This window comes from Scyliorhinus torazame, chromosome 9, assembly GCF_047496885.1.
Source record: "Scyliorhinus torazame isolate Kashiwa2021f chromosome 9, sScyTor2.1, whole genome shotgun sequence".
Taxonomy (NCBI): Eukaryota; Metazoa; Chordata; class Chondrichthyes; order Carcharhiniformes; family Scyliorhinidae; genus Scyliorhinus; species Scyliorhinus torazame.
Genome location: NC_092715.1, coordinates 72,557,400 through 72,580,509, shown reverse-complemented (window position 1 = coordinate 72,580,509; position 23,110 = coordinate 72,557,400). Strand labels below are relative to the sequence as shown.

The 23,110-nt window shown below is 43.5% G+C and overlaps 1 protein-coding gene across 1 annotated transcript in view; it reads left to right on the top strand.

The window, feature by feature from the left end:
• The window catches only part of fcho2 (FCH and mu domain containing endocytic adaptor 2), a 337,179-nt gene that overhangs the window by 129,438 nt on the left and 184,631 nt on the right, over positions 1 to 23,110 (top strand). Inside the window, exons 9-14 of the mRNA XM_072516128.1 lie at positions 1,100 to 1,144; positions 2,177 to 2,249; positions 3,839 to 3,863; positions 5,017 to 5,076; positions 21,197 to 21,364; positions 23,094 to 23,105. Coding sequence (XP_072372229.1) covers positions 1,100 to 1,144; positions 2,177 to 2,249; positions 3,839 to 3,863; positions 5,017 to 5,076; positions 21,197 to 21,364; positions 23,094 to 23,105 — 383 coding nt within the window. The remainder of the gene's footprint in view (positions 1 to 1,099; positions 1,145 to 2,176; positions 2,250 to 3,838; positions 3,864 to 5,016; positions 5,077 to 21,196; positions 21,365 to 23,093; positions 23,106 to 23,110) is intronic.

Below are 23,110 nucleotides of genomic sequence, written 5' to 3'. Positions count from 1 at the left end.
AAAAAATATATCTAACTAGATGTAAAGACACAAATATATATTATATTTCTATATTTTTAGTGCCACACTCAGTTAAACTTCCTGCTGAAAGTTCAAAATCTGGTTGATTTTTACCCTCCTCGCCAACCACCTCCTGCCCTGTTTGTGGGTTCAGGTAAATGCCCTCTCCGCAGCGTATGCCTGCAGGCCTTTTGCGTGACTTGTAACAGACAAAAAGTACAGCGCCGTAGCACAGTGGTTAGCACTGTTGCTTCACATCACCAGGGACCTGGGTTTGATTCCCGGCTTCGGTCACTGTGCGGAGTCTGCACTTTCTCCCCGTGTCTTTGTGGGTTTCCTCCTGGTGCTCTGGTTTCCTCCCACAAGTCCAGAAAAGACATGCTTGTTAGGTGAATTGGTGATTCTGAATTCTCCCTCCGTGTACCTGGACAGCCCCCTAGTGTGGTGACTAGGGGATTTTTACATTGGCTGCATTGCAGTGTTAATGCAAGCCTACTTGTGACAGTAATAAAGATTATTATTATTATCTAACTTGTTGCACACCTACGAAACACACTGCACCATTAATGGCCAACGCCCGTGGAGCCTTCTGGCTTCTACCCTTAAAATCTAATAGGGACATGAAAACAAAAGGCACTTATCTTTCCTGGGCCTCCACTGTCTTATTATCTGTCCCTCTTATGTCTTCTGTTTGAGGAAAGCTAGGTGAAAAAACCTACGGCCTACTGCTTCCAAGGACTCCAATGGGTTTACTGCCTAGTGTGACAGGAGTTACTATTGCATTACTCCCACCTGAAGAGGAATGGATTTGAATTTTTGTTCTGGAAGAAATCAAAGGACGTAGACCAGCTATCGCTAGTCTTGCTTTATTTGCTGTTATGGGCCTAGGGAACACTCTCGGGAAACAAAGAAGAGGAAGTTCAGCTGTATAATTTCATAAAAGATTATATGATCTCTATTTGAAAAAATCTATAAACTTAGAAGCATTTAAATTTTCATTAAAAAGTGAAGAAATATCTTGACTTTTGAATTGACATAACTGTAGTGAATTTTGAAGGAAACCTAATTTGAAACCTGATTATTTGTTTTCTTGTTTTAGGATCTGTTGAATTTGAAGAATGTAACATAGCCAATGCTCTAGAAGGTAAATGTACTGCTTTTAGAAAATGTGTTAACTTTTGTAGTGTTGCTTATGATGCATTGTAGGATACCGTGTTTCTCAGGTTGGCTTTCAAAATCCTAACAGCAATAGTTCCTCTCGCTTTCATCAGAGCCAGAGATTTCCATCTAAATCCTGACCATAACAATAGAATTTCACTTGCTCTCATTTCTAGTTTTTCTGTAACTGATTCTTTTATAGCATCCTGTACACAACATATCTAATCGCCACTCTTACTTTTCTGCTCCCAGTGCCTCACTCACTCTGTGCATCCCCTGTATAAAATCTTTTAACTGTAATCCTAGCGATGGAAAAAGTAAAACCGGATCAAAGAGGAGAGGAAATGGTGGCGCAGAGACTGTCCAATGGCAAGAGGCTAGGATGATTCCCAAGAGGCCTCTGTCACACTTATTCTTCCTTTCCTTTTTTACCCTTTTTAAAAAACCATCTTGCAGGTCTGTCTAGCATCGTACATCTTGTCCCTCTCATTTAATTAAGCACTTTCTCCTTCTTCTTACCACTTACCATTGGACAGTTACTCTCTTCCCCTTTCCTCCACCCACACATGGACCTTTTCTGTTTTTTATCCTCTACCTCCTTGCCCCCCACCCCCATCAATTCCTTCCCTCTCTTGCTCTTCCCTTCATATCTCTGCTTCCCCCTCCATTTCTCATGTGATCACTCTCACCTTCCTCAGTCCCTCTTCTCCATTCCTTTCCTCTTCAGACAATCAAGCAGAATTAACACAGGCATGGTTCTAGCAATATAGAAAACGAATGCAATGCATGAGACAGACAAGATAAGATGGGGATAGAGAGCAATTTTAAAATGCAATCTGCTTGTGTAGTTTGGAGAAAACATATGAATTAATTGTTTAAAAATAATTATTGAGAAAATTAGGTCACTGAAGCTCAACTGTATTTTATAGAACACTATGGAAGTGTATTTCTTGTTGCAAGATTGGATCTGTTATTTTACTTGAAATTGTTGATTTGTTAACCAATATTTGTAATGCAGGAGTGAAAAAGACGAGAAGAAAAGCTTTTGGAATTCCAGGACGGATAAAAAAAGAAAAAGATACAGATTCTATGTGAGTTCTTGTTTTAATGGTACAATCAAATGCTCAGAAGACATAGGATTCTTTTATGTTCTTGAAGTTGTACAGAAGTTAAAGTTGTCAAGACTGTTCGACTGATGTCCAGTGCATTTTTTAAAAGTTCATTTTTAGCTGAAAGTCATGCACTCTGACATTTTTGTTTTTCAGTACTTTAAATCTTTACAAAGAAAAATGTTTCTGGAATTTTGTCAGTGGTAGTGTTAGAGCTGCTTTTATATTACAGTAGTGCACTGCAATTTCTACCAACTCCTGGCATGAGTGTCTTGCACAGCTAATGATCGCAAGTAAAGATAAACTTGCTAAGCTAACCTGGGAAGACCCTTGTTAAAAACCTGGGTCTCCTTGATCCATCAGCCATTGCAAATCTGTAAAAGCTTTTTTTGGTTGTCATTGGTTTTGTGAGATATATGATGGAAGGCATGGCAGTATAACTGTTTAAATATGACTTAACTGACTTGAGAACAGATCCCAATTACAAGTGGCATTCAAATTTTATTTTCTAAAAGAGGGAGGGCCCCTATAGAAGCGAGGAATTAGGAAAATGTTCACTAAAACCGGTGGAAGTTCTTACTCCCTCAGCCTTACCTCCCGTCAGCAACCGTAAGATTTTTAAAACTCAAGTTTGGCATCACTTCATTGTTTCTTGGTGATTCATTCGGTCTTCTAAAAATGTTAGTCTCTTCATCTTTAGTGATGTCCAGCATGGTGACTTTAGTTTTCCAAATAAAGAGTCAACATCTCAAAAATGGAAAATATTAGAAAAGCAAAATACTTCAGATGCTGGAGATCTGAAATAAAAACAATAAATGCTGGAAAAACCCAGCAGATCTGGCAGCACCTGCGGAGAGTTCTGAAGAAGAGTCATATTAGACTCGAAAGGTTAACTCTGTTTTTCGCTCCACAGATACTGCCAGACCTGCTGAGTTTTTCGAACACTTTTTGTTTTTATTATGGAAAATATTGTGTTTATCTTTTTCTGTATTTGGTTTTGAAACTAATTGTGTTGCTGCAGTAGTTGTCTAATGTTGCATATACTTAGCAGACTCACCATTCTTCAATCTGCTGAACATAACATGCACTGCAAACAAACTGAGAATTATAGAATAGGATGTAACTGGAAGTGAACCTAAAGCAATAATTCCATCTTAGATTTGATGATTTTTCACTTCTGATTTTATGCAATTAGAGCTAATTGAGTACTTGGCTAATAATTCACTTATACATCTATTACTCTTTTTGTTAAGATAGCTCTTGTGCCTCGTCAACTAAAGTCACACATGTACAATTTCAATGTTTTAATTGTTCTATTGTCTTTCTCAGTGAATACTAATTGCTGTAACATCTATGGATTTCAGTTCAATCCCTTCTAAAAATACAATATTTAGGTAACTTTTTTTAATGCATAAAAGTAATTTACAATATTAGATAGGGAATATGCCTCCTAATTACAAAGTACGTGTTTACAGTTGTTTGTAAATACAATTGGCTTTTTTCTTTTTATCTGTTTATGATTCAAATATTTTCAGCAATTACATCTTGTTTATATTTTATTCCTTCTACAGGGAATCTCCAGATGCTGATTCTGTTGTAAGTAAATTAAACAAAAGCACAAATCTAATTATGGGCGGTTTGGTGGTAGAATTAATCTAATTCTTCTGGATACTATATCATTTTGCTAAATTGCTGCATGTAAAATACAGGAAAAGAATGATCCATTTGTAATGTTCAACTCATGAGAATAATTGATAAATAAATAATCAGGTAATGCAACTAATGAATAGCTCACTAAATTGGTCAACCAAGCAAACATAGAGATTTGCATATAGATGACCATAGGTTTGAAGTTTTAAGTGCTGTGTAGTTTTCATGCAGTAACCCTTTTTGTGCTGGGTGTATTTGTTTGAAAGAAATAAGCCTTTTGTTAACTAAATGTTACTGCCCAGTCTTCAAACATAAATCTTTTAACTGATAGCACAGAATACATTTACGAAATAAGAGATTGCATCACACTACACACACACTGACTGATGAAGTTCTAATTTAAACAACCTGAGAGATGGCAGTTTTTCCCTCCCTCCTTTCCACCCAATTCCTCCACTGTCCCCATAAAAATAACCCATAAACTCCACATGGTACGACAACTTAACTGATTGAAGAACTAAGAAAAATGATCCATTTGATACAAGGAAGTTATGGTAACAGGCATCTGTGCTGGGGAGGCCCAGATTGATCTTTAGGAGATCCAGTTGATCTTTATCTTTTTAAAATTAATTTGGATTTGTATGAATTCTTTTGCTTCATTTTTATTTCTTAGTTTTGCCAATAATGTTAGACATGTGGAAAACATATTGTATTACAGAGTTTGTCATAAGAAAATTTTTAAAGTTCTTTTTATGACTGTTTTAATATTATCCAGTGAAAACATTAATCCAATCCAACATTTTATTTAAGGGGCGGGGTTATGCATTGGCAAATGTGGCACTTTCATTATGAACCTCAGCACTCTGAATTCAAATCCAATCAAGACAAATGGGATGTAGAAATCAGAAGTCTTCTGGATGCTGTCTTCAACAGTTTAACTCATACTGCATACATATTTAATTTATTTTATGCTCCCAACTGGAAGTACCTTTATTGATCTGAATATATTACTTACAGTAACTGACAGAGTTCTCATTGCATACAGAAATATGTTCTTATTGTTGGCATTTAACAATTATGTCCTCCTGTTTCCCAATAGAACATCCCAGAGGTGGATGAAGAAGGCTACTGTATCAAGCCAGAAGTGAATCAACCTAATATCCTTAACTTGAACGTCTAACGTTATCGTCATTTCATTACTAATTTGGGGCAATCAATGAGGTACAAAATGGAAATAAAACCGATTACCACAGGGAATAATTTACCTCTCCAAATTACAGACATACAACTCTCTGACAAAATGTTATCACCGCATGAAGGATACCGGAAACAAGTGCTTGATATCTTACGAGTACTTCAAAATAATAATCAATCTTGAAACTTCAATCACTTGGAATATACAATATGGCGTGGGGAGGGGTGGGAGGAACTATACTAACATACATTAGTATATTGCACTTAAAACAGAAAATGCTGGATAAACTCAGCAGATCTGGCAACATATGTCAAGAGAAACAGAGATGTGCAGGGGTGGTACGATGGTGCAGTGGTTAGCACTGCTGCCTCACGGCGGCGAGGACCTGGGTTTGATGCCCGTCCCGGGTCACTGTCCGTGTGGAGTTTGCACGTTCTCCCCAGTCTGTGTGGGTCTCACCCGCACAATGTAAAGATGTGCATGGTAGGTGAATTAGCCATGCAAAATTGCCACTTAATTGAAAAAAAAAGAATTGGGTACTCTAAATTTATTTATTTTTAAAGCAAAAGATGTGCAAAAGGTGCTTTCTCCTTCTGTCCTTCGAACACTTCGGCCCACGTTTTTGCCAAGAAACAGAGCCTCTCTGTCATGGCAGAAGTGGTCAAAAATTGTAAGCCCTGCCCCTGAACATGGCACTTCCCATTTTCACAAGGGGTAGGAATGGGGGTGGTTCACGTCTCACAAATGCAGGGTGAGGCAGCTGAACATCTAAGTCATCAGCTGCCTCCACTGAAGTCAGATTTTTCCGAAACCCGACATGTGCAGAGTAGACCTGGCAAGAGCAGTGTGAACCTTGTAGATGTGTTCAGCTAGCCAGAGTACTCCTTTGGATATGGTCCTGGGACACTTTTTTTTGGGGGGGGGGGTTCTTGGTGCCCTGTGAATGAGGTCAGATGCTCTTTGGAACTGTTAAATGTATGTAAACATATTAAACATAAATGTATGTAAAAAATCACTCAAGATCATTTGAAGTGTCACTAGACCTGTCAATATATACTGTCAAAAGGACCCATCGAAAGTGTTAATAAGACCTGATAAAGGGAGCTGTCCAGACAAAGTCCTGCCCTTGAAATATCTGAAATAGAAACATCTGGAGTGTTAAAAAGAATCATTATTTGCTATTTCACTCAGTCTATTGACATAAAAGCCTTTGAGGGCTTCCATTACTGGATTACTGCTGCATCCCTGCCATTTCATAGTTTGACAGCTACAAGTGGTTATAGACACTTTGAAGTGGAATTCTGAATCAATTTATTGTTACAAGGGATTGTGCACCTGAATGAAACGTTTGTTGTTATAAGGCTTTATGTAGTTGAAGCAATGTAAATGTAGTACATTTGTTTTTATGAATAAGTGTTCATTTAATATAGTCAAGTCGGCAATAGACATACAGAAGTTTATTTTATCTCTCTGCATGGATTCTGAAGTCTACCATGGTGGATTCTGGGTAAGTTGGTATGGTGGGTGTAAACCAAAAGGGTGGAGGGAGCATGAGTTGGCACTAAAGACATGGTATGTTGGCATGGAGGTTATGAGGGGCCATGAGGGTGAGTATATGGGCATAAGTTGGTATGAGGGGTTGTGAGGAATGGGTCATCAGTTGGCATGGATGGGACACGGGGGGGGGGGGGTCTGAGATGGGGTGAGGAATGTTTCACATTTTAAGTTTTGGACACAGTACCAGAGTGCCAGGCAGCTTTCTGTCAGCTCACCTCCGCACCCTGCATGATCCTCAGTACTTCTAATCTAGCTACCGCCATTCTATGACTGAAACTCTGACACACAGACAGCCATTTTTAAAAGTTGGGTTCGCAGAGCCAGGAATACCCCCAACTCGTACACTAAACTCCATGCCGTAGGCATTCAATACAGTGCCACACAACAGACTACTGAGAAAAGATATAGCTCATGAAATAAAAGGGACAGTAGTATTGTGGATACAAAATTTGCTGAATAAATAGGAAACCGAGAGTAAGGGTCAATGGATATTTTTCTGGCTGGAGGATGGTTTATAGTTGTGTTTTCCGGGAGTTGGTTTGGGACCCTTGCTTTTTCTGATATAAATTATCTAGATCTTGATGTGCAGGGGACAATTTCAAAGTTTGCAGAAGATACAACATTTGGAAGTATTGTAAACTGTGAAGAGAAAGTGGAACTTCAAAGGGAAATATGCAAGTTGGTAGAGTGGGCAAATAGGTGGCAGATGAAGTTCAATGCGGAGAAGCATTTTGATAGGAAGAACATGGAGAGGCAATATAAAATAAGGGGTATAATTTTAAGGGATGCAGGAGCAGAGGGATCTGGGTGTATATGTGCATAGATCATTGAAGGTGGTGGGACAAGTGGAGAGAACTTAATAAAGCATATAATATTCTGTGCTTCATTAATAGGGGCATAGACTATAAGAGCAAGGAGGTGATGCTGAATTTATATAAGACACTAAATAGACCTCAGCTGGAATATTGTGTACAGTTCTAGACGCCGCACTATAGGAAAGATGTGAACACATTGGAGAGAGTACAGAAGAGATTCATAAGAATGGTTCCAGGATTGAGAAACTGCAATTATTGTTTTTAAAATAAATTTAGAGTACCCAATTATTATTTTTTTTCAATTAAGGGCAATTTAGCGTGGCCAAGCCATCTAACCTACACATATTTGAGTTGTGGGGGTGAAACCCACGCAGACATGGGGAGAATGTGCAAACTCCACGCAGACAATGACCCAGGGCTGGGATTCGAACCCGGGTCCTCAGTGCCATAGGCTGCAGTGCTAACCACTATGCCACGTGCCACCCACAGAAACTGTAATTATGAGGATAGATGGGAGAGGTGAGGTTGTTCTACTCGGTATCAACAAGAGTTTGGCTTGAGGGATGACTTTCAGTAGATCGCATACAAGATAGGTCCTCTGCTACATACAATGTTGAAAATCATGAGGGGGTTGCACAGAGTAGACGGAGAAACTGTTCCTGTGCGTAAAAAGATCAAGAACAAGAGGGCATAGATTTAAAGTGATTTGAAAGAAGCAAGTGCAATGTAAGAAACATTTTTTTTACACAGCAATTGGTATGGGTGTGGAATGCTCTGCCTGGAAGTGTGGTGGAGGCATGTTCAGTCGTTTAAGAGGGCATGAGATGATTACTTGAATAGAAACAATATATAGGGGTTCGGGGAAAAAGCAGGGGAATGGCACTAAGTCATTGTTTAAAAAATATATATTTTTATTGGTATTTCTCATAGTTATAAACAGTTGTATATATACACATCTCATTTTTCTCATGCGCTAATTTCCTTTATTATACAGTGAGGTTCATTTTGTCCCTTGTTTAACTGACCCTATGTGCATTTCGTTGCCCTCTGGATCAGTCTATGGTTCCTCCCCCTTCCCTGGCTTTGGCTGTGCTTTTCTTTTCTTTTCCAGACAGAGAGGAAAACAAAAAATAAAAGGGGGTAGCCCCCCCCCCCCCCCCATCTCTTGTGGTTTCCCCACCTTCCTTCCCCCACCCTAACCACCCAGGTTGCGCAGTCTTTTGGTACCACATCTATCTTGGTGTTTTAACAAAAATTCTTATTCGCTTACTCCTCGTTGCTGGCCTCAAACAGGTTTTGGAACAGATCGACAAACTGCCTCCAAGTGTCCAGGAAGCCTTCCTCTGACCCTCGGATAGCGTAATTAATCTTCTCCAGGTGGAGAAATTCCGAAAGGTCAGCGAGCCAGTCTGCAGCTGTGGGTGGTGCTGCCGGTCGCCAGCCGAGCAGGATTCTCAGGCGTGCGATTAGGGAAGCGAAAGCGAGGGCGTTGGCCCCCTTCCCCATGTGTAACTCTGGCTGCTCCGGATTGCCACTATTGGGCATAGCTTCACCCTGGCCCCCACAACCCTGGACATTGCCTCGGAAAAGGCTGCCCAGAACCCAGCAGGTTTGGGACAAGCCCAAAAGATGTGGGTGTGGTTGGCCGGGCCTTCCGGGCCGGGAGATCTAATAGAAACTTACAAGATAATGAATGGCTTAGATAGGGTGGATGTAGGGAAGTTGTTTACATTAGCAGGGGAGACTAGGACCCGGGGGCACAGCCTTAGAATAAAAGGGAGTCACTTTAGAACAGAGATGAGGAGAAATTTCTTCAGCCAGAGAGTGGTGGGTCTGTGGAATTCATTGCCACAGAGGGCGGTGGAGGCCGGGACGTTGGGTGTCTTTAAGACAGAAGTTGATAAATTCTTGATTTCTCGAGGAATTGAGGGCTATGGAGAGAGAGCGGGTAAATGGAGTTGAAATCAGCCATGATTGAATGGTGGAGTGGACTCGATGGGCCGAATGGCCTTACTTCCGCTCCTATGTCTTATGGTCTTATACCGTTCACATTTGTCCTCCACCTCCAGAAGAACCTGCTCATTCGGGTGAATGGCACTAAGTCATGATGCTTGTTTGGAGAACTGGTGCAGCCACAATGGGTCAAATGACCTCTTGCACCATAAATATTCTGTCATTCTGTTATATGGAATTTAAAGTTGTTTATTTGTTTATTGTCACGTGTATCGAGGTACAGTGAAAAGTATTTTTCTGTGAACAGCTCAAACAGATAAATTTGTATATGAAAAGAAAAGAAAAAGAAAATACATAATAGGGCAACACAAGGTACACAATGTAAATACATAGACACTGGCATCGGGTGAAGCATGCAAGAGTGTAGTATTAATCAGATCAGTCCATAAGAGGGTCGTTTAGGACCCTCTGGTGACAGTGGGGAAGAAGCTGTTTTTGAATCTATTCGTGAGTGTTCTCAGACTTTTGTATCTCCTGCCCGATGGAAGCAGTTGGAAGAGTGAGTACGCTGGGTGGGCGGGGTCATTGATTCTGCTGCCCACTTGCCACAGGCAGTGGGAAGTGTAGATAGAGTCAATGGTTGGGAGGCGGGTGTGTGTGATGGACTGGGCTGTGTTCATGACTCTCTGAAGTTTCTTGCGGTCTTGGGCCCAGCAGCTGCCATCCAAGGCTGTGATGCAGCCAGACAGGATGCTTTCTGTGGTGCACCTGTAAAAGTTGGTAAGAGTCTGTGTGGACATGCCGAATTGCAGTGGACTTAAGCGTTCTGGGAGTATGGAGTTGATGTGCTTCATGACCAACCTTTCAAAGCACTTCATTACGATTGATGTCAGGGCCACCGGATGGTAGTCATTGAGGCACTTGCCTGATTCTTCTTTGGCACCAATATGATGGTGGTCTTCTTGAAACATAGAACATTACAGCGCAGTACAGGCCCTTCGGCCCTCGATGTTGCGCCGACCTGTGAAACCACTCTAAAGCCCACCTACACTATTCCCTTATTGTCCATATGTCTATCCAATGACCATTTGAATGTCCTTAGTGTTGGCGAGTCCACTACTGTTGCAGGCAGGGCATTCCACGCCCTTCCTACTCTCTGAGTAAAGAACCTACCTCTGACATCTGTCTATGTCCCCTCAATTTAAAGGTATGTCCCCTCATACTAGACACCACCATCCGAGGAAAAAGGCTCTCACTGTCCACCCTATCCATCCTCTGATCATCTTGTATGCCTCAATTAAGTCACCTCTTAACCTTCTTCTCTCTAATGAAAACAGCCTCAAGTCCCTCAGCCTTTCCTCATAGGATCTTCCCTCCATACCAGGCAATATTCTGGTAAATCTCCTCTGCACCCTTTCCAATGCTTCCACATCCTTCCTATAATGCGGCGAGCAGAATTGCAGGCAATACTCCAAATGCGTCCGCACCAGAGTGTTGTATAGCTGCAACATGACCTCATGGCTCCTAAACTCAATCCCTCTACCTTCTCTCTGCACTGAGTTTTGCACTGAGTGCTGAATTTGGTGCATTTTGAGTGCTATAGTAAGAGTTTGGTGACCGAGGGAGTATAAGGCTTCATTTTTATCTAAAGTTTAGTCTTTCTTTTATTTAGTTGATTAACTTAAAAGTTGCTGTTTGGTTTAGAAGAAGGTGAATTTTCAATAAGCTTTAAACCGGCTTCTACTTGTAGGCACTTGCAGCTGGAGCTTGTTAATTAGTTAATTGGATTAGGCCAGTTTTCAGAGGCGAGATTCACAGTATAAAAGTGATCCCCTACAGTGCAGACTTTGTTTGCACTGAGTGCTGAATTTGGTGCGTTTTGAGTGCTATAGTAAGAGTTTGGTGACCGAGGGAGTGCTGAATTTGGTGCATTTTGAGTGCTATAGTAAGAGTTTGGTGACCGAGGGAGTGCTGAATTTGGTGCATTTTGAGTGCTATAGTAAGAGTTTGGTGACCGAGGGAGTGCTGAATTTGGTGCATTTTGAGTGCTATAGTAAGAGTTTGGTGACCGAGGGAGTTAGGTGAGGAGGGAGTAAGGTGCTGCTTTCATTTTGTTTCCGACATTTCCGCAAAGAGTGAGAAGAGAGCCAGGAGTTTACAGAAAGTGTAGCTGACTGGGAGCAGAGTCGGAGGGCGGAGATCTAGTTAGTCCACAGGGCAACTATATTCTATCAGGTAAGAGGGGATGGAGGCTAGGCCAGTTGCATGCTCCTCCTGTAGGATGTGGGTGGTGAGGGATACCACCGGTGTCCCCGCTGACTATACCTGCGGGAAGTGCACCCAACTTCAGCTCCTCAAAGACCGTGTTAGGGAACTGGAGCTGAAGATGGATGAACTTCGGATCATCCGGGAGGCAGAGGGGATGTTTGAGAAGAGTTACAGGGAGGTAACCACACCCAAGGTACAGGACAAGAATAGCTGGGTTACCGTCAGGGGAAAAAAACAAACAGGCAGACAGTGCAGGGATCCCTCGTGGCCATTCCCCTTCAAAACAAGTATACCGTTTTGGATGCTGTTGGGGGGGGATGACCTACCGGGGGAAGGCCCTAGCGGCCAGGTCTCTGGCACTGAGTCTGGCTCTGGGGCTCAGAAGGGAAAGGGGGAGAATAGAAAAGCAATAGTTGTAGGTTAGGGGAATAGATAGGAGATTCTGTGGTCGCGAGCGAGACTCCCGGAAGGTATGTTGCCTCCCGGGTGCCAGGGTCAGGGATGTCTCGGATCGTGTCTTCAGGATCCTTAAGGGGGAGGGCGAGCAGCTAGAAGTCGTGGCGCACATTGGTACCAACGACATAGGTAGGAAAAGGGGTGTGGAGGTAATAAACAAGTTTAGGGAGTTAGGCTGGAAGTTAAAAGCCAGGACAGACAGAGTTGTCATCTCTGGTTTGTTGCCGGTGCCACGTGATAGCGAGGCTAGGAATAGGGAGAGAGTGCAGTTGAACACGTGGCTGCAGGAATGGTGTAGGAGGGAGGGCTTCAGGTATTTGGATAATTGGAGTGCATTCTGGGGAAGGTGGGACCTGTACAAGCAGGACGGGTTGCATCTGAACCAGAGGGGCACCAATATCCTGGGAGGGAGGTTTTCTAGTACTCTTCGGGAGGGTTTAAACTAATTTGGCAGGGGAATGGGAACCGGATTTGTAGTCCAGCAACTAAGGTAGCCGATATTCAGGACGCCAAAGCGTGTAATGAGGCAGTGGGGAAGGGAACACTGACAAAGGAGAGTACTTGCAGGCACGGAGATGGGTTGAAGTGTGTATACTTCAACGCAAGAAGCATCAGGAATAAGGTGGGTGAACTTAAGGCATGGATCGGTACTTGGGACTACGATGTGGTGGCCATCGCGGAAACTTGGATAGAAGAGGGGCAGAAATGGTTGTTGGAGGTCTCTGGTTATAGATGTTTCAATAAAATTAGGGAGGGTGGTAAAAGAGGTGGGGGCGTGGCATTGTTAATTAGAGATCGTATAACAGCTGCAGAAAGGCAGTTTGAGGAGTATCAGCCTACTGAGGCAGTATGGGTTGAAGTCAGAAATAGGAAAGGAACAGTCACCTTGTTAGGAGTTTTCTATAGGCCCCCCAATAGTAGCAGAGATGTGGAGGAACAGATTGGGAAACAGATTTTGGAAAGGTGCAGAAGTCACAGGGTAGTAGTCATGGGTGACTTTAACTTCCCAAACATTGAGTGGAAACTCTTTAGATCAAATAGTTTGGATGGGGTGGTGTTTGTGCAGTGTGTCCAGGAAGCTTTTCTAACACAGTATGTAGATTGTCCGACCAGAGGAGGGGCAAGATTGGATTTAGTACTTGGTAATGAACCAGGGCAAGTGATAGATTTGTTAGTGGGGGAGCATTTTGGAGATAGTGACCACAATTCTGTGACTTTCACTTTAGTAATGGAGAGGGATAGGTGCGTGCAAAAGGGCAAGGTTTACAATTGGGGGGAGGGTAAATACGATGTTGTCAGACAAGAATTGAAGTGCATAAGTTGGGAACATAGGCTGTCAGGGAAGGACACAAGTGAAATGTGGAACTTGTTCAAGGAACAGGTACTACGTGTCCTTGATATGTATGTCCCTGTCAGGCATGGAAGAGATGGTCGAGTGAGGGAACCATGGTTGACAAGAGAGGTTGAATGTCTTGTTAAGAGGAAAAAGGAGACTTATGTAAGGCTGAGGAAACAAGGTTCAGACAGGGCATTGGAGGGATACAAGATAGCCAGGAGGGAACTGAAGAAAGGGATTAGGAGAGCTAAGAGAGGGCATGAACAATCTTTGGCGGGTAGGATCAAGGAAAACCCCAAGGCCTTTTACACATATGTGAGAAATATGAGAATGACTAGAGCGAGGGTAGGTCCGATCAAGGACAGTAGCGGGAGATTGTGTATTGAGTCTGAAGAGATAGGAGAGGTCTTGAACGAGTACTTTTCTTCTGTATTTACAAATGAGAGGGACGATATTGTTGGAGAGGACAGTGTGAAACAGACTGGTAAGCTTGAGGAAATACTTGTTAGGAAGGAAGATGTGTTGGGCATTTTGAAAAACTTGAGGATAGACAAGTCCCCCGGGCCTGACGGGATATATCCAAGGATTCTATGGGAAGCAAGAGATGAAATTGCAGAGCCGTTGGCAATGATCTTTTCGTCCTTACTGTCAACAGGGGTGGTACCAGGGGATTGGAGAGTGGCGAATGTCGTGCCCCTGTTCAAAAAAGGGACTAGGGATAACCCTGGGAATTACAGGCCAGTTAGTCTTACTTCGGTGGTAGGCAAAGTAATGGAAAGGGTACTGAAGGATAGGATTTCTGAGCATCTGGAAAGACACTGCTTGATTAGGGATAGTCAGCATGGATTTGTGAGGGGTAGGTCTTGCCTTACAAATCTTATTGAATTCTTTGAGGAGGTGACCAAGCATGTGGATGAAGGTAAAGCAGTGGATGTAGTGTACATGGATTTTAGTAAGGCATTTGATAAGGTTCCCCATGGTTGGCTTCTGCAGAAAGTAAGGAGGCAAGGGATAGTGGGAAATTTGGCCAGTTGGATAACGAACTGGCTAACCGATAGAAGTCAGAGGGTGGTGGTGGATGGCAAATTTTCAGCCTGGATCCCAGTTACCAGTGGCGTACCGCAGGGATCAGTTCTGGGTCCTCTGCTGTTTGTGATTTTCATTAATGACTTGGATGAGGGAGTTGAAGGGTGGGTCAGTAAATTTGCAGACGATACGAAGATTGGTGGAGTTGTGGATAGTAAGGAGGGCTGTTGTCGGCTGCAAAGAGACATAGATAGTATGCAGAGCTGGGCTGAGAAGTGGCAGATGGTGTTTAACCCTGAAAAGTGTGAGGTTGTCCATTTTGGAAGGACAAATATGAATGCGGAATACAGGGTTAACGGTAGAGTTCTTGGCAATGTGGAGGAGCAGAGAGATCTTGGGGTCTATGTTCATACATCTTTGAAAGTTGCCACTCAAGTGGATAGAGCTGTGAAGAAGGCCTATGGTGTGCTCGCGTTCATTAACAGAGGGATTGAATTTAAGAGCCGTGAGGTGATGATGCAGCTGTACAAAACTTTGGTAAGGCCACATTTGGAGTACTGTGTACAGTTCTGGTCACCTCATTTTAGGAAGGATGTGGAAGCTTTGGAAAAGGTGCAAAGAAGATTTACCAGGATGTTACCTGGAATGGAGAGTAGGTCTTACGAGGAAAGGTTGAGGGTGCTAGGCCTTTTCTCATTAGAACGGAGAAGGACGAGGGGCGACTTGATAGAGGTTTATAAGATGATCAGGGGAATAGATAGAGTAGACAGTCAAGAGACTTTTTCCCCGGGTGGAACAAACCATTACAAGGGGACATAAATTTAAGGTGAAAGGTGGATGATATAGGAGGGATATCAGAGGTAGGTTCTTTACCCAGAGAGTAGTGGGGGCATGGAATGCACTGCCTGTGGAAGTAGTTGAGTCGGAAACATTAGGGACCTTCAAGCAGCTATTGGATAGGTACATGGATTACGGTAAAATGATATAGTGTAGATTTATTTGTTTTTAAGGGCAGCACGGTAACATTGTGGATAGCACAATTGCTTCACAGCTCCAGGGTCCCAGGTTCGATTCCGGCTTGGGTCACTGTCTGTGCGGAGTCTGCACGTCCTCCCCGTGTCTGCGTGGGTTTCTTCCGGGTGCTCCGGTTTCCTCCCACAGTCCAAAGATGTGCAGGGTAGGTGGATTGGCCATGATAAATTGCCCTTAGTGTCCAAAATTGCCCTTGGTGTTGGTTGGAGGTGTTGAGTTTGGGTGGGGTGCTCTTTCCAAGAGCCGGTGCAGACTCGGGGCCGAATGGCCTCCTTCTGCACTGTAAATTCAATGATAATCTATGATTAATCTAGGACAAAGGTTCGGCACAACATCGTGGGCCGAAGGGCCTGTTCTGTGCTGTATTTTCTGTGTTCTATGTTCTACCAATAAAAGCTAACACACCGTACGCCTTCTTAACAACCCTCTCAACCTGGGTGGCAACTTTCAGGGATCTATGTACATGGACACCGAGATCTCTCTGCTCATCCACACTGCCAAGAATCTTACCATTAGCCCAGTACTCAGTCTTCCTGTTATTCCTTCCGAAATGAATCACCTCACACTTTTCTGCATTAAACTCTATTTGCCATCTCTCAGCCCAGCGCTGCAGCTTATCTATGTCCCTCTGTAACTTGTAACATCCTTCCGCTCTGTCCACAACGCCACCGACTTTAGTGTCATCTGCAAATTTACTCACCCATCCTTCTACGCCCTCCTCCAGGTCATTTATAAAAATGACAAACAGCATTGGCCCCAAAACAGATCCTTGTGGTACACCACTAGTAACTGGACTCCAGTCTGAACATTTCCCATCAACCACCACCCTTTGTCTTCTTCCAGCTAGCCAATTTCTGATCCAAGCTGCTAAATGACCCTGAATCCCATGCTTCCGTATTTTCTGCAGTAGCCTACCATTATCAATCATTAGGGAACCGTATCAAACGCTCTACTGAAATCCATATACACCACATCAACTGCTTTACCCTCATCCACCTGTTTGGTCGCCTTGTCAAAGAACTCTATAAGGTTTGTGAGGCACGACCTACCCTTCACAAAACCTTGTTGACTATCTCTAATCAGATTATTCCTTTCCAGATGATTATACGTCCTATCTTTTATAAACCTTTCCAAGAATTTTCCCACAACAGAAGTAAGGCTCACTGGTCTATAGTTACTGGGGTTATCTCTATCCCCTTCTTGAACAAGGGGACAACATTTGCTATCCTCCAGTCTTCTGGCACTATTCCTGTAGACAAAGATGACTTAAAGATCAAGGCCAAAGGCTCCGTAATCTCCTCCCTAGCTTCCCAGAGAATCCTAGGATAAATCCCATCCAGCCCAGGTGACTAATCTATTTTCACAGTTTCCAGAATTGCTAACACCTCCTCCTTATGAACCTCAAGCCTTTCTAGTCTAGTTGCCTGAATCTCAGTATTCTCCTCGACAACATTGTCTTTTTTCTGTGTGAATACTGACGAAAAGTATTCATTTAGCACCTCCTATCTCCTCGGACTCCAAGCACAACTTCCCACTACTGTCCTTGACTGGCCCTACTCTTACCCTAGTCATTCTTTTATTCCTGACATATCTATAGAAAGCTTTAGGGTTATCCTTGATCCTACCTGCCAAAGACTTCTCCTGTCCCCTCATGGCTCTTCTTAGCTCTCTCTTTAGGTCCTTCCTAGCTAACTTGTAACTCTCAAGCGCCCTAATTAAACCTTCATGTCTCATCTTTACATAAGTCTCCTTCTTCCTCTGGACAAGTGTTTCAACTGCTTTAGTAAACCACGGTTCCCTCATTCGACCACTTCCTCCCTGCCTGACGGGTACATACTTATCAAGGACATGCAGTAGCTGTTCCTTGAACAGGCTCCACATTTCCATTGTGCCCATCCCCTTCAGCTTTCCTCTCCATCTGATGTATCCTAAGTCTTGCCTCATCGCATCATAATTGCCTTTCCCCCAGATATAACTCTTGCCCTGCGGTATATACCTATCCCTTTCCATCACTAAAGTAAACGTAATCGAATTGTGGTCACTATCACCAAAGTGCTCACCTACCTCCAAATCTAACACCTGTACTGTCATTCCCCAGTACCAAATCCAATATGGCCTCTCCTCTCGTTGGCCTATCTACATACTGTGTTAGGAAACCCTCCTGCATACATTGGACAAAAACGGACCCATCTAATGTACTCGAACTATAGCGTTTCCAGTCAATATTTGGAAAGTTAAAGTTCCCCATAACAACTACCCTGTTGCTTTCGCTCCTATCCAGAATCATCTTTGCAATCCTCTCCTCTACATCTCTGGAACTTTTCGGAGGCCTATAGAAAACCCCTAACAGGGTGACCTCTCCTTTCCTGTTTCTAACCTCAGCCCATACTACCTCAGTAGACGAGTCCTCATCAAACGTCCTTCCTGCCACCGTAATGCTGTCCTTGACTAACAATGCCACCCTGCCCCCTCTTTTACCACCTTCCCTGAGCTTACTGAAATATCTAAACCCCGGCACCTGCAACAACCATTCCTGTCCCTGCTCTATCCATGTCTCCGAAATGGCCACAACATTGAAGTCCCAGGTACCAACCCATGCCGCAAGTTCACCCACCTTATTCCGGATGCTCCTGGCATGAAGAAGACACACTTTAAACCACCTTCTTGCCTGCCGGTACACTCCTGCAACTTGAAACCTTACTCATGACCTCACTACTCTCAACCTCCTGTATCCTGGAGCTACAATTCAGGTTCCCAAGCCCCTGCTGAATTAGTTTAAACCCTCCCGAAGAGCATTAGCTAATTTCCCCCCCCCAGGATATTGGTACCCCTCTGGTCCAGGTGTAGACCATCCCGTTTGTAGAGGTTCCACCGACCCCAGAATGAGCCCCAATTATCCAGAAATCTGATACCCTCCCTCCTGCACCATCCCTGTAGCCATGTGTTCAACTTCTCTCTCTCCCTATTCCTCATCTCGCTATCACGTGGCACTGGTAACAACCCAGAGATAATAACTCTGTTTGTCCTAGATCTAAGTTTCCACCCTAGCTCCCTGAATTCCTGCCTTACATCCCCATCCCTTTTCCTACCTATGTCGTTGGTACCTATGTGGTCCACGACTTGAGGCTGCTCCCCCTCCCCCTTAAGGATCCCGAAAACACGATCAGAGACATCACGCACCCTGGCACTTGGGAGGCAACACATCACCCGTGAGTCTCTCTCGTTCCCACAGAATCTCCTATCTATCCCCCTAACTATGGAGTCTCCAATGACTAATGCTCTACTCATCTCCCCCCTTCCCTTCTGAGCAACAGGGACAGACTCTGTGTCAGAGACCTGTACCCCATGGCTTAACCCTGGTAAGGCCCCCCCCCCCCCAACAGTATCCAAAGCAGTATACTTGTTACTAAGGGGAATGGCCACAGGGGATCCCTGTCCTGACTGCTTCCTCCCAGCCCCTCTCACCGTCACACATCTATCTTTATTCTTCGGAGTAACTACATCCCTGAAGCTTCTATCTATGACCAACTCTGCCTCCCGAATGATCCGAAGTTCATCCAACTCCAGCTCCAGTTCCCTAACGCGGTTTCTGAGGAGCTGGAGGTGGGTGCACTTCCCACAGATGAAATCAGCAGGGACACTGATGGCGTCCCTCACCTCAAACATTCTGCAGGAGGAACATTGCACTACCTTCCCTGTCATCCCCTCTAGATAAAAAAAAAATGAAAGAAAGAGCTTACCTGTTATCCACTCCCCTTCTCAGCAAGCACTCACTCAGCAACCTCTGCGCCCCGCACGATAACACCTGAGGGAAAATAAATAAAAACGACTTGCCAGCCTCCAGCCAATCCTTTACCTGCAGGCTGTGACGTCACGGTTCAACTTTCCACTTCTACCTGCCCTCGAGCCTTCCTCTTGATCCTTACAGCGGTTGGTTTTTTTTTGGTTAGAGGAGGGGGTAAGGAGGGAAACACTGAAGAAGTGTTTTGGGTTTAAGTGTCACTTGACAAGAGCTCCTCCACAAATCGCACCTCCAACTTAGGGTGAGCACACGGATGTATGCAAATTTCCCCTGCAACGGCCAATCAGCAGCTCCGCTCTACTGCCCTCTGCTGGATGCTTGTCTTCACTTGAACAGCTAGGGTCTCTTTTTCAGGTACGCCTCCAAGTTAGGGTGAGCACACGGACGTATGCAAATTTCCCCTGCAACGGCGAATCAGCAGCTCCGCTCTACTGCCCTCTGCTCACCCTAACTTGGAGGTGGTTTGTGGAGGAGCTCTTGTCAAGTGACACTTAAACCCGAAACACTTGTTCAGTGTTTCCCTCCCTACCCCCTCCTCTTACCAAAAACAGGTGGGGACAGGTTAAAGATGTCCGTGAAAACATCTGCCAGCTGGTCCATGCAGGCTCTGAGTGCACGACCAGGGTCGCCTTCTGAGGGTTCACTTTCAGGAAGGCCTATCTGACTTCGGAAGCTATGACGGTGGGTATGGGTGTGTTTTGGGCTGCTGGGGTACTTGACAGATGATAGATGGCCTCCTGCTCGAACTGAGCATAGAATGCATTGTGTTCATCGGGTAGGGGTACGCTGTTGCCGGACTGCTAGGCTTCGCTTTGTAGCCCATTATATTGTTTAGGCCTTGCCACAACCGACGAGAGTCTGTAATGCTAATCTGTGACTCTCGCTTGGTCTGATATTCTCTTTTGGCATCCCGGATGGCTTTGCGGAGGCCGTACCTGGATTTCTTGTATAAGTCAGGGTTGCCTGACTTGAATGCCTCAGACATGTCTTTTAGTAGGGAGTCAATCTCCCAATTAATCCACTGTTTCCGGTTGGGGACTGTTACGTACTGCTTTCTTTGGCACGCAGTTGTTCACACATTTGCGGATGAAATCTGTGACACTGGTTGCATACTCATTTAGGTTGGTCGCTGAGTTCTTAAATATGGACCAGTCCACTGTCTCCAAGCAGTCACGTAGGAGCTCTTCTGTTTCCTCGAACCAGCACTGTATGACCTTCTTAGTCAGATTCTCCCACTTACGTTTCTGCTTGTATGCCGGGAGAAGGAGCACTGTTTAATGGTCTGATTTTCCAAAGTGCAGTCGGGGGATGGAACGGTAGGCGCCCTTGATTTTTGTGTAGCAGTGGTCAAGAGTGTTGTCGCCCCTGGTGGGACAGGAGATGTGCTGATGGAATTTTGGCAGTACACTCTTGAGGTTGACCTTGTTGAAGTCCCCGGCCACGATGAACAGTGCCAAGTTAATATTTATCTCACCTGCACATTATTGCAAAAGGGAATTGAACATGTTATTTCTTTAAAAATTAGATTACCCAATTATTTCTTTCAAACTAAGCGGCAATTTAGTGTGGCCACTCCACCTAACCTGCACATCTTTGGGTTGTGGGGGTGAGACCCATGCAGACATGAGGAGAATGTGCGAACTCCACACTGACATTGATCCGGGACCGAGATCGAACCCGGGTCCTCAGTGCCTAGGCAGCAGTGTTAACCACTGCGCCACCGTGCCGCCCAATTGAACATATTTTTGTCGTTCATTGAAGGGTTAAATCTGGGCTCAAAATATAGCCTATTTACAATCATAAAAATGTGTATTTCTCTCCCTTAACTGTTAAAAACATGCCAAAGAGAACAATTTTTACTCATCAAGTGACTCTGGCTCTGATGATGAAGAACCCAGGAAGTTCCATGTGCAGATCAAACCTGTGCAACCAAACAATGGTACTAACCACACACTGGAGGAATTGAAAGCATCAATTGGGAATATTACACTTTCTCCCTCCCCATCTGTAAGTAATATTTTGAGTTTATACATTAAAGATAACTGAAGCCTCTTCGGCAGTTTCTGAAAGACATTGCATATATTTGCCTTATTTAACCTCTAATGGAAACAGTAATTCTTGGAGGCTTGTTGAAAATATGTGCAAAAAAATGCACCCTTTATTTGAAATAATAATATGCCAAGAAACTCAGAATTCCTACAATGCAGGAGACCATTCAGCTCATCGAGTCTGCACTGACGCTCTGAAAGAGCACCCCACCCAAGCCCACTCCCCCACCCAATTCTTCTAAAGTTTTGCTTACAGTTAATAAATATAGGCATTATAATGTAGCTTGTTTAGGCATTCAGAAGCAACATTTCACTATGGGTAATGCTGGCATGCTCAGAAGATATATTGTAAGATGTATATTGTCTGTTTTCAAGGTTGATGTGTATTTTAGAATCAACCTGTTTGTGGGAAGAAGCAGTGGAAAATTTGAAGCTGTTGCTTTAGATAAATATAGCATCTTTTGCTGCTTGCCATGCTGTGTCACAGTATTGATTTTGTATGAATTGAAGTTAAAGATGAATTTGGGCATCTTGTGACATAGTATAATTTTGGGGGGATCAAATAGGGGAACCTGGGGAATGTTTGATCTCTTTTTGGACATTTATCCAAGTTTGAATTGAAATAAGTTCTCTGAAACCCATCTTAAATGTTTAAGTAAGTTAACTGGTTACCTGCATCTTTCGAGCCATTAGTGATTCTGGCACAGCCCATCCAAAACTGATCACTATTTCAATTGGATTGTTATATGTCTTTCATTATCATCTGGTGTCAATTTATGTCAGTACCACCAGTTTCAAAACACCTGTTTTAAAGGATGTGAAAATTATGCAACTCAATTTTTTAACACCAAAAAGGCCCTCCGATTCTCTTAGATTGGAGGCTAAATACATCTTTCTAGTTCTTCGTGAAACTAACATAAAGCTGCAACTTTTGTTAATTGGCTCAAAAGCATTTTCTGTTGACTGCGGAACTGGAATGAAGGGTGAAAAAGAAGCTACAAAAGAATGAACCAAAATATAAATATTAATACTGGAAACATTAAAATGATTTTTTAATAACAGTAACATTGATTTGAGGAGCTTAACATTGAGCTGCATATATTTGATCGGTGCAGTCTCAAGGCCAATGGAAATATTCACAAGATCCTGAAGGAGTTTTGTGAAAACCACCTTTTACAGTTTTAGATTCATTACTTCATAGAATGCAGACAGTGCAAAAGGAGGCCATTCGGCCCATACAGTCTGCACTGACATGCTGAAAGAGCACCCTAGCTAGGTCCGCTCCCCCACCTTATCCCCGCAACCCCGCCCAACTGCACATCTTTGGACACTAAGGGGCAATTGTATCATGGCCAATCCACCAAACCTGCACATCTTTGGTCTGTGGGAGGAAATTGCAGCTCCCGGAGGAAACCCACACAGACACTGGGAGAACATGCAAACTCCTTGTTACATGTGCTTGTCTTCTCCATTGACCTTTCTTTACCTTGATTCCTGGCTTCACTATTCTTAATTGAAGGTTAAAAAAGTGTAGTTGCATACTTGCTAGGTGAACATGAATTGAACCATTAATATATTTTATTGTTTCAGAAATCTATCTTTAGACTTAAGTATATATTACTGTATCATTCCACAGATGAGTATTTGACTTGTTACTTTTACTTTCCCCTTTTGCATGCTGACTTCAGAGACATAGTCCGGTAAG